The sequence below is a fragment of the Mytilus trossulus genome, chromosome 10 (genome assembly GCF_036588685.1).
Source record: "Mytilus trossulus isolate FHL-02 chromosome 10, PNRI_Mtr1.1.1.hap1, whole genome shotgun sequence".
NCBI lineage: Eukaryota > Metazoa > Mollusca > Bivalvia > Mytilida > Mytilidae > Mytilus > Mytilus trossulus.
In genome coordinates, this window is record NC_086382.1 from 70440621 (window position 1) to 70453434 (window position 12814).

At 31.6% G+C, this 12814-nt stretch overlaps 1 protein-coding gene across 1 annotated transcript; it reads right to left on the reverse strand.

Annotated features, from left to right (window-relative positions):
• Window positions 1-7173: 7173 nt before the first annotated feature.
• On the reverse strand, window positions 7174-11475 carry LOC134686591 (NPC intracellular cholesterol transporter 2-like). Its single transcript, XM_063546265.1, has 4 exons — window positions 11343-11475; window positions 9547-9678; window positions 8489-8706; window positions 7174-7290 (listed from the first exon to the last, which is right to left on the reverse strand). Exons 1-4 carry the CDS (start codon window positions 11419-11421, stop codon window positions 7204-7206), a joined length of 516 nt encoding a protein of 171 aa, XP_063402335.1. The 5' UTR covers window positions 11422-11475; the 3' UTR covers window positions 7174-7203.
• Window positions 11476-12814: the final 1339 nt, after the last annotated feature.

Here is a 12814-nt window from a genome sequence, read left to right on the forward strand (position 1 = left end):
AATAGATTTCTTCATAACGACAGTTTTCTTCTCTAGACCGGCATCGTAAATAAGTAAAACAAAATGCTTGAAACACGTGTGTTACTGCAACGACTTTGAAGTTCCAATTCAAAGCAATGACCTATATGAAAGTTAAATGATAGAGTTTTAAATCAGAGACCTTTCTTGCTTTTGAACATTTTTCGTCATAACAACAATTTTCTTTGCTAGACTCTCATTAAAAGAAGGAGAGGAAGCGTAAAAATTTTGCTTCAAACACGTGCGTCGCAAAGTGGTTAATATATCCCTTTTGTGACATGTGACAGAATCCATTTAACAATATCGTTTTGTCATATCATACAATCAACACCTTTATTAATTAGTCCTTTGATGTCGATAGCTATAAATGCAATCAGCTGATTATTGATTTTCTGTCAAAATCTTAACAAGTTCAAGGTGAATTCCGAGTATTGTCTGATCGGTAAGGTCAGAGAAACCCGATAAAAAGTAGATAAACAAGATGGCTGAAAATAAATCGTTATATATTTCTTTCGCCAATGACGAATTTTAATCGCCACAATTATAATTTTTTCGCAATTTGCGAAAATGGCGACCGCCAGCGGAAACCCTGCCGGCATATAAAAGAGTTATTCTTTTTAAGATTGGATCAGGTTTTTTTCTTTACTTCTTGTTTATAATTTAAAGAATAAAATATAGGTTTACAGTTGGGTTTTGAAAAATGACCTGCCTTTTCATTTATTAAATACTCACTTGAAGTAAAGTTTGTTGATATTGAAACATTTGTTCCACGCTGTAGTCTACAATAATTGTTAGATTCGACTCCAACACAACCGATATCAATCGATTTTAATAGTCCAGCTTTACTATCAGTTTAACTTAGACCTGTTAAAAAGATATGATAGATAATTGCATTGTCATTGCGAAGTATTGATAATTTTGACAAGCTTCGGTTTTGTCATTGGTTTTCTATGTGTATGTACATGGTAGTAACTTATATATTTATATATTTAATATTTATACAATATAACGGATGACATCGAAAGTTACCTGTAGCATCAAAAAAATAATTCAAATAGGTTTTTTGTAATGAGCCTTCCTAAACCCCTTGCTTAACTTAATTTGGGAGACATTGATTGACTATTTGACTAATTAGGATGTATATACTATCGATGTCAAATAATTAAACTTGCATTAATTTTGAAAAACCCAAAAACTGTTTGAATTAAGTTTTTTATCCTTCGTTGATTTTTTTCATGTCGTCCCTAAATGGAGGCAAACTACCATTATCCATTGTTTAGTCCTAAAGGAAAGACGCTAGTACAATAGGGACATTCAAGCTCATAATTGAAAAGTAAACTAACAACGACATGGCGAAAAAGTACCGAAAGGCAAACAATAGTACACAAAAACAAAACACAACACAGAACAGAACAGAAAACTAAAGAATGAGTGACACGAACCCTCCAAAACTTTATATGATCACAGGAGCTCCGGAAGGGTAGGATTACAAGTTTTAATAAAAAAATAAGTTTTTGTGTACGCCAGACGCGCGTTTCGTCTACATAAGACTCATCAGTGACGCTCAAATCAAAAATATTTATAAACCCTAACAAGTACAAAGTTGAAGAGCATTGATGATCCAAATTCCAAAAAGTTGTGCCAAATACGGCTAAGGTAATCTATGCCTGGGATAAGAACATCCTTAGTTTTTCAAAAAGTTCAAAGTTTTGTATACAGGAAATTTATAAAAATGACCACATTATTGATATTCATGTCAACACCGAAGTGTTGAAATCATAGTTAACTCCCCGCAATTGTGGTAAATTGGTACGCTACATCTAACAATATAACAACAGCTAGCAAGTAGTATTATAAAAAGGTACTTCATAGTAACAATGTAACGTGTTATTGGTATAAAATTCAAAGTATCTGAAAGTCAGAATTATTAAATAATCACCGTGATCACAAATATATACTACTACTACAAACAATGGGCTGATTTGTTGTATCCAATTGAGTTTCCATAACTGTATGGTCCCATAATCGGTTAAAAGTCAAGTCATGCTTATCATTTGTATTCTCCACAATAGTTCTCGTACGATGTTTGTTATCCTGACATTCAGATAAGCTGTTAAAGTGCAAAACCCTAAGCTTGATATTGAGTTTGCGTTTATACATGAAGCGATATTATGATTCAAGTATTTCATTATTTTAAAGACACTGATATGTGTTTTAATGAATGGAATGAACGAAAATGCATGATTCAGAAATAAATATGTGTGCGTTAATGTAAAATTCCTAATAAATATCTTTCGCGTTGTTGTGTTTTTTTTCGAACAAAACTCTCTATTGTTACAAATTGATCAAATGAATAAAGTAAATATAAATACAAAGTTCGTATCGCATTTCATACAATACTCATAAATGCAAGAGTTTCGCCACCGGTATTTAGGTAATGGTTCCCTTTCTATATATTTTCATTTTAGGGTTTCAATATTTGTTATCATCTAACTTATTGTAACTGATGATATGGTCATATTTATAAATCATCTTTTTTGCAAAAACTTCAAATGATAAGGCTTTACTCCCTCAGGAATAAATACCTTTATAATTAACAGCATAACTTATAACAATCTAAGTCTCAGATGCAATACCCTAAATTCAGTATGTCGATTTCTAGTGAAGATATAGTGAATCATGCTGATCACTTTTGCAGTTAACTTTGTTTTTATCTCGCTCTTTCAAGTTTCAAGATGACCTAAAAGAAATCTATGATAATCTGAACGTTTTTTCTGGCACAACAACATTAATATGCATAACATAGCTTCAATGATATTGAGATAATAGCCAAAGAATGGAAAAAGATAATCGAAACTTACACACCATGTAGAACGCCACATGCGGGGCGTCGGCTATGTTTGACAATTTGATGGCAATTTCTAAGGTAGAAAAACTATCGAGGTAAGTTCAAGTTTCCAAATTTCTTTTTTTTAGAACTCTCAGTACCATATATGTATTGCACGGAAAGAACTGAAACATATCATATTTCCTGCAAGCAGAAGCAGTCGTTTTCAGTGCTTTGTTTTCTAAAGCACCTTTCCCTAGTTTTCATATGCAAATTTTTTTTAATTAGTTTTTCGCTCGAGATGCGTCTAAGGGGGATAGAGGCTTTTAATAAAAAAAAAATAAAAAAAATTAGATCTGCATATATATCGGTCTTTATCTGATACTTTTTAGTTCAAACACCAAACACATCTACTTTATTATGACAACACATTACAAACTGAAGGTACTTCATTTTGCCTGTTTTTTTGTCTTATAAGACATGTGGTTTTGATTTCATACAAAGTAAAAAAATGACTCAAAAGATATTGTGCTAAAGCTAGAGAATGAGTTCTTTTCCTTTTCAGTTACTATCATGGTCAGAAAAAAGTCACGTCAGTGTCCCAATGCACCGAATCATGGAGAACAATCACAGATCATACCTCCATAAAAGATTTGCCCGAAGCAGTCAAACTCAATCAAAGTTCATCACCAGGTTCCTCTCAAAAGCACTCGTGCATGCCGCACAAAGCACTCACTCCAAAACGAATTCATTAACTCTCTCCAATGAAACACTCACCGTATCTTTTTCTTCAAATGACAAAACAGCTTCATTTCGACGTAAAGACCATGACACTGATATCCTTAACGATTTCAAAAACAGAGATTCAAAATCTTTAAAAATGTAATCAGGCAGTTGATTTTCTATCTTTTGTCCAAATGGTAAAAGAAAATATTTTTCTTTAGACAATACTTTCTCATTCTTTTCCTCGGTGACGGTCAGATTTAGGTCAAAAAGAATAGCATCGAAAATGTGGTATCGGGAAACAACAAAGAGGTTTTAGAAAACTGCCCCAAACTTTTTTACGGTTTTTTTTTATATTCTATGGGTGGACCAAAAGTATTGGACACATTACAGAAAACTTGTGTGAGCCCGGAATGGTCGATCATCAAGAATGCAAGACGCAAGAATTAATTTTGACTTTCCAAGCCAAAAGATACTACCAGACTTCAGCGCCATAGAACTTGATATTCCAAAGTCAACTTCTCCAGGCCTTCTTTATTCTATATTGAATATGTTACGTAACCAACAAAATGAGTAGTTTATGTTATATACTGATAGAAAAAAGGTAACAGCAGGGGTAGATGGCAAGAATGGGATGTAGACATTTTCGGTTTTGCAGATGGGATATTATTTAAGGCTAGGAAAATACTACTATAAGACCAAATAAATCATTATTTAGAGGTGTTATTTGTTTCACAGGTGTAATTGGTTTGGCTAACGGAACTTGTGGGAAATGGTATATTTTGTATCAAATCGGTTCTTTCTAGTGCAAGTGATATATTTGAAATACAATCATATTATGTTAATGAAAGTACAGTAGACATCTTGTATTAAGGAAACCATGTCAGCCTCATGGAACATGATGCAATGTTTCAACGTTAGAACCAATATATCTAAAGCAGAGGTCAGAACTTGGAATATTAAGTTCCATGGCGATGAAGTCTGATAATATATTTTGACTTCGAACTCCAAAATTAACTCCCCCGTCTTGGGGATCGGCCATTCCGCGTTCGACAAGATTTCTGTAATGTGTTCTCAATACTTATATTAAATGGTCCACAAATAAAATTGACCGTGAAAAAGTCTGTAGCCAGTTTTACAAAACCTCTTTGGTGTTTCCCGATACCACACTTCCTATGTTATCTTTTTGACATAAATCTGACCTAGGAATCACTAGGAAAAGAAGAAGAAAATATTGTCTAAAGGAAATTTATTTTCCTTTACCATTCGAATAAAAGATAGAAAATCAGCAGCTATATTAGTTTTTTTTAAAGATTTTGTCATTGTCTTCAGATCTTCTTGAAGATGTATTTTCAATTGATGAGGGTAGATAATATGTGGGTTCGTTTCGTGTGAATTGTAGTCCAGACGCTATCTAATTAACTATCGATTTGACCTCAAATGACCATATAAGCGATTTAAACATAATTAAGATATGAATAAATTAAACCAACACGTTCAATTAGATTTTTATAGGTCTGTTTGATTTGATTTTATAGATTAAACATATATGTTTCTCATTGTTTTTAACCGTATAAGAATGATTTCATATGGATCGAATAAGTAATCAAATAGTTTATCGTAGTTTCACTTCTATTGTTGACATTCTTTTTCTTTAAAAAAAATAACCAGTACACGTACAATGCATGCGTTGTCAATCTCTAGCTAAGGGTTAAACTGAAGTTCACATGAACACGGATGTAATGAGGTCGACTGATTCACTTGCAAGTGAATTCGGAAATATTAATGTTTCTTCGCGTAATTTGACAAAATTGAACTATTTTTGATTGCTAAAAGCGAACTATTATTTATTTAAGAAAAAAAATCTTTCTTTAGATTTTTTATATATCTCGTAGCTAGTACCCCTTAAAGGTTGAGAAAAGTTTAAAAAAAATAATAACCATTTGTTTCTAACGGTTATCATGGTTATTTAAGAAATGTATAATTAATGCAAGCTATAGATGTGTTAGAACTGTTAAGCACATGTCCTGGCCGAGCTATTCTGTTAATTGTATCGGTCTCTAATGCTAAGGGTGAAATTCGAACAACAATGCACATGTCCTGTGTAAATTGCCAACAAATATATGGCTTCCATGAATAATGTCATCGTACGGCTGTCAACAATGAGAAAAGATCATACCGCATAGTTAGCTATATAAGGCCCCTTAATGCCAATGTAAAACAATTCAAACGAGAAAAATTATGTTGTGTATAAATTTCAAATCTTGAAATGTGAACAGGTCTTTCTTATAATACATTTGTACTAAATTTATTTAAAATGCTTATATGGAATTTTATCACATTTAATCTGACCTTTTAGATGGTTTTTTTCAAATTTCATTTACATTTTATCTATTAAAAAAAGTTTGCAAATATTAAAAATGATACAATTTATTGCTTTAACTGAATTGGTCAATATAGCATTGTGTTATTACCTTACAGTGAGGACATGTTGATTTACAATAGGCAGGTGTTTCAGATTATACATTGTTATACAGGTTAGAATATTATGAAATGCAAATAATATTTAACCTCTGCGTTTCATGAAGAAGAAAATTATATCACTCCTGCGAAAACTCATATGAACATATTTGAATGTGCTTAAAATTACGGTTGACATCACCGAATGAAACTTATCTCCATATGTAAAAGGCACGCATTTATAGTATTGATATAAATCAACATTTCAATTCAAACCGATTGGAAAACGATAGGTTTCGCCTATATGTTCGATAACAGTCACATATTACAGACTACAAGAAGATAGATAAGTTGTAACGGCAATATAAAAGTAAAATAACTTTGGGGGAATGATAATTTCAATTTTAAAAATCTACTAGTTTGTCATAGGTTCTTGTATTTAGATGAACACTTATCCGTTTCTAGATATAAGTCTTAAAATGGGGCGAATGATTTCTTTTATCTCTTGGTTTGGTTGATATACTTATGGAACTCAATTACAAACAATCTAAATAAGATAGACCAACATCAAAGCTATTGTGTGTTTACTACGATACACACGACACGTCCCACAAATGAATTTGTGTTAGTTGGGTTCGTGTTGCATATATTGTTTAGTGTTGTATCCACTGTGTTGTGGATTGTTGTTAATCGTCTCATTGTTATTTTTTTTTTTGCCATTGTTTTTGGCGGTTTCTGCAACTTATGCGTTTCAACGACATCGGTGTTTTGTTGCTTTATCAAAATGTACAAACACAAAAAAAAAACGCTTCCCGAGGGTAATTTATTTTTTATTATTCTTTCATTTTGGAAAAACGAGTTTGAATATGACTATTTTATATTCGTGATACTATTATCAAAAATTCTAATGATCTGTAAGAGAAAACAAATTGAAATCACGCAAATTTTTTTTAAGAAACTCAAACCTTACACATCAACCTCTACTGACAAAGTGAAGATTTTTTTAGATGACCATGTGTGGAATATATTTTGGAAAATAATGTCGCCTAAACAATTGTTAATTAGAATGGCATATTCATACAACGATAATTAATATTTTTACAGTTTATTTTAAAGCAAAACATATGTAAACACAATATTTGGGATCGAAATTCTACCATGTTAGCAAGCTCGGTTTAATTCACAATTTCAACTGGTATTTTAATGCAAACTAGATTGTTGTTCTGGTCATCTCTAATTTCCCATTTTACGGTCAAACGGAGCTGAAACAGGTAATTACATTTAATGATACATTGTTCATGGAAATACATCGATAAAGAAAATAGATTTTAATGAACAGAATGTTTGACTAAAATAATATTGTGAAATTAAGCATTATTGAAACTTTACAGTTTGTATGCAAAATGGTATGGTATTAATGTTCTCATATAAACATGAACAAAAATCGTATTTTCAAATAGAGATATGATTTTGTTTATGCTTAGATATCTCTTCCATAGAACAGATGATGGCTAGCCAGTTCTAAGAGTCTGTTGACTGAACTCCGAAAATGATGCGGCAGTCTAATGCATCGTTTTATATTATCATTGTTTCGTAGTAGGTTTTAAGGGTAAAGTCGTGTATTACAAATGTATTAAGTAGGGTATTGTAACCTCAAATTTTGTCATGTGTATTTAAACAGATAGTATCGATGTTAAGTGGTATAACTAATCGTAAAGCAGACATTTGACTTAAAGAAACATATGTCAGCACTGTTTAAAGTCAATGTTTGAATTGGTATTAAAACTTCATGGGGGTTAATACATTTAAATAAAAGCCTTCGAATGTTGTCGATCAGATTGGCCGTGATTTCACACCTTATACACGTCTTATATATATAAAAAAAAAAAGAGAGAATATATAACGGTTGGTTATTAACTCTATTCATCAAAGAGACGAAATTAATTTTAGCTTTCCATAGTAAACTTTTGATTTATGTGAACCCAAAACAAAAAAAAACATATAGTTTGTTTATAACAAAAATCGTGATAATTTATGGAATCAATGACTCTTAATGGTAAAAAAGACGATATGTTTTACTGTTAATGAATAGATGTCACATGATTTGTTTGATAGTTGTCGAATATCTGTATGTCAGATCATCAGTTAATTGTAGGTACCAGCAACAGGCAAGAGAAACATGACAGATGACAGCAGGAGGCGCTAGCCTTTCTAGTGCATTCGAGAAAGTCCTCAACATTCTGTTTAATTTTTTTTTTTTAAATAATAGTGTTTTTATGGCTTCCTTTTGCTTATAGAATTGTCTCAGTGTCTGACCTTTTGTATTGTCTCGTCATTTCTCTGACATTTCTCTTTTTTTGGTATCTTTTTATGTTATTTTGATTTATATTTGTTTATCTTTCTGACTTTAAACATTTCATATAAAACCTCAGTTTAACGATTGATTAAACTCAAACATACCAGCGGGTAATGGACGTCGACAGGCAATGTATTGGTATAGTGGATAATCTCCCCTTTGGTTATATTACAATGGTTAACATTGCTTATGCAAGCGTCCTCGGTGACTCCGTTAAAACGCACACCTTCCTCTCCATCCTTGCTAAGTAGGTGAAGAAAAACTTCAGCGACACCATTAAGTATACCATGAACCACTGTTGTTACTTTGTTCGTATTAACATCTAAAAGGAAAATACATGAGACTTTTGATAAACTTTTCGTTTTGTAAAAACCAAAAGGGAATTCGAAACAATGTCAATATTAGTTAACGATGTAGGAATGCAATGAGTGATCCCTAAATGTTAATGTGTATCCCATAGTTAAAACCTTTTGTATGCAATACAAAGTCTTCTAACGGCTGTGCTATTTACTTTCGAATTATATATTTCATTTATATATAAAATGCATTAAAATGTTTAACATTCTTGACATTCTTTTAGAAAATAGATGTTTGTGATTTTGTACGACTTCCATGAATTCGTTATGATGATTTGATAGATTTTTCTTCTCTTTGATTCTCATATCTACATAAGGTCCGGTTTAAAAAAAAACTTTTGTTGACATTTATTTGTCTATCTCCATAATTTCATACCATCACTTTCATCATTTATTCACAAAGAATAAGAGAAATATACAATTGTAGGTTTTATTTATATTGATAAATGCATGAAATAGCATGTTTTACTTGGCCACAGTAGTGCATGAACTGAATGTGAATAACACAGTTATTTCCCTCAATCAGACTAATTCAATTTTATCATGATCAAAATGCTTGATTTTCCATATACCACTTTATAATTGTTTTCTCATATTTGTACTTTGGTGGTTTCTTGGGAGAAAATTGTGAACGGTCACGATCGCCATATAAAAGAGTAATACTGTTTTGACTACGAATAAGTCAATATTTGTTTTAATTTTTCTTAAAATTCGGCGAATACAGAAAGTTGTCCTCAGTTACATTAATGTTGCCGCAACGATTGCTTAATTGAAAATTACCTACCTAAATATCTTTAAATACTAACTTGAAGTAAAGTTTGTTGTTATTGACACATCTGTTCCACGCTTTAGCTTACAAGCATTATGAGCACTTAACCCAGCACAACCAATATCCAAAGATTTCAATACTCCAGTTTTACTATGAGATGTACTTGGACCTGGAAAAAGAGATGTACCAGATAATGGTAGCGCAAATACGAAAGGTTTGATAATATCAACAAGCGTCGATTTGTCATTGGTATTTTATATGTTTATATCCTTAGAATATATCTTAATATTTATCTTTTAAAAAAAAACTACTGAATGTTTGAGCTTAAACGTTAATAAGAATGCCATTATGAAAAAGTACACATTTCTAGTTAGTACGTAAAGTACTTATTAGTTTAAACATGAATAAGTTAAGGCAGATCACCTGTTTGAGCCGCTCAGTCCTCATAACATATGTGACTGTCATAGTTTTCTTTTTTCTTTTTCAAACAGTAAGAAAATAGTTACAAAAATATATCCTTGCCAATATAGAGTTCCTCAATGCATAAACGCACTCTCCGTTAGGACTCTAATTATCATATGAGTGCAAAATGAAATGTGACTAGTGAAAATAAATAACAAAGAAACAGAGCTATCACATTAAAAAGTAGGTTAAGGCGGCACTTTTTTCCTTGTCAGACTACTAGTATTTGGGTGTCATGATATTGGATTACCGGAATAGTTGGTAAATCTCAAAATCTGCTTATTAGTTCATTGAGCCTATGCCTGTAATCTATAAAAATCATAGACCATTACAACTATTAAATAAACCACGTTAGCGGCATAGTATCATCAAAAGTAAAGAGCCGTCAAAATTGAGGTAGAAATTTTAAAAACACACCATACATCATTTTGTTCATAATGATTTGTTATAAGTCTGCTAAGACATAAGACCGAGGTACGTAAATCGTTTTCAAAAGATTGTAGTGTCTTAGATAAAATTATACTGTAAGGAATAAGTTAAAGAAGTTATGGGCTAAAAAAATTAGCAGACTTTTATCAGTTATTAGTAATGAGGCATTCTTCTTTTGATGTACAAAACCTAGGGTTAAACATAATTCGTACTTTGAAGCTTTATGACACGAATGGTCCTGGCGAAAGACAAATTATTATTTGCATTCATAAGCAATTGTCTATAGAAGGGCTTATTTTCAACTCATAATTTTGACCCTTAGAATATGAATGAAAATTTGATAAAAACACGATGTTAAAAAATTAAACGGTTTTCTTTAGCGGTTTATTTTTGACGTCAAAAACGTAGGGTAAATATTTCAAAACTTATTTTTGGCATATTTGGTCAAATGTATGAATGTTTTCAGGAAATTTAACGGTAGCACCTCACCTTGCCATTTCTCGACACAAAGGACTAAAATGAATTCTATTGCTGTTGAAAGTCAGTATATTTGTAAATATGAAGCTGCTATACAATTATTTTTATGATACTTTCAAAAATAATACAGTTATTAATACATTGCAAAGAAGATTTTCTTCGTAAAAAAAACACATTTTCAGGACCTTTAATGGGGGGTATTACTACTTCTTATAGTAGAATAGTTTTATCAATTAACACTGAGCACACTAGTATGTATTCTAATTTGTCGTGTTATACTAGAATTGTATGAGAAAATACTACTTGCTTAAACACAATTAGTCTTTGTGAAATAGAAGATTTCAGATCCAGTACCAATCTTTCAAAGTACCTTGTATATATCAAATGAAGATAATACTAAACATATAGCTAGTTCACTTGTTACAATATAATGTTTAAACCTATTCATAAGCATAGTTAACTCACCGCACTCGTGGTAAGGTGGTAAGATACATCTAGCAGTATAGCAACAGCTAGCCAGTAGTATTACAGAAAGGTATTTCATATTAACTATACACCGATATAAATTCAAATGATCAGAAATCAGAATTATTTAACAATTACCATGATCACAAATATATACTACTACAAACAATGGGCTGATTTGAGGTATCCAATTGACTTTTCGTAATTGTATGGTCCCATATTCGGTTAAAAAGTCAAGTTCTGCTTATCATTTTTGCTCTCAACAATAGAACTCGTACGATGTTTATAATCTTTACTTTCAGATAAGCTGGAACAGTGTGCATGCATGCGTGAAGTGATATTATAATTGAAGTATTCCATTATTTCAAAAAGACACTGATGTGTGTTTTTTTACTGAATGAAATACAATAAAAAGCATGATGTTTTGATACTTTTGCTTGTGAATATTCGTTTATATCTTACTTATTGTAAGTGATGCTATTGTCATATTTATCAATCATCTTTTTACAATATTTTTATTTTCTACCTCAGGAATTTTGCCATTTATAAATAAAGGCATAATATTAAAAAAAAATAGGATTCTGGGGTAATGCCCCAAAACAGTTTGTCGAATTTAAATATTGAATTATGCTGATCACTTTTTCCGTTTACTTTTTTATTTCGCTCATTCAAGTTTCAAGATAACATTAAACAAATTTATGATAATATGGACATAGGATTTTTTGCTACAACAACAGCAGTATACATTCTTAACACAGCTTATGTGACGGGTGCCACATAGGGAGCAGGATCTGCATACCCTTCCGGCGCACCTGAGATCACCCCTAGTTTTTGGTGGGCTTCGTGTTGTTGTTTATTCTTTAGTTTTCTATGTTGTGTTATGTGTACTATTGTTTGTCTGTTTGTCTTCATTTTTAGCCATGGCTTTGTCAGTATATTGTCGATTGATGAGTTCGGCTGTCCCTTTGGTATCTTTCTGCCATCTTTTCTATGGTATTAAATAGGATAGTCCAAGAATGAAAAAAAGAGAATCGATGTTTAAGGGGGGATAACTTTAAAACAAAATGTATTATTTCCTCAATTTTTTTACGAAGAACTTGTTAACAATTGCTGATAATTTTTGCAATTAATATTTATACCTAGCTCCAAAGCTAAGGCGAAGTGAAACAAAATAGTTAAAAACCAAGCCTTCCAATTGATATTTTATCGTGTGTTTCCATGTCGTGATGTTGTATTAACGTTTCAGAAAAAGAGAGAAGTTTTGGTACCATTGAAACGTTTCATCCCGCTGCAAATGTTTGCACCTGTCCTACGTCAGGAATCTGATGTACAGAAGTTTTCGTTTGTTTATGTAATTTATACGTGTTTCTCGTTACTCGTTTTTTTTTAATATATATAAGGCTGTGGGTTTTCCCGTTTGAATGGTTTTGCACTAGTAATTTTGGGGCCCTTTATAGCTTATTGTTCGGTGT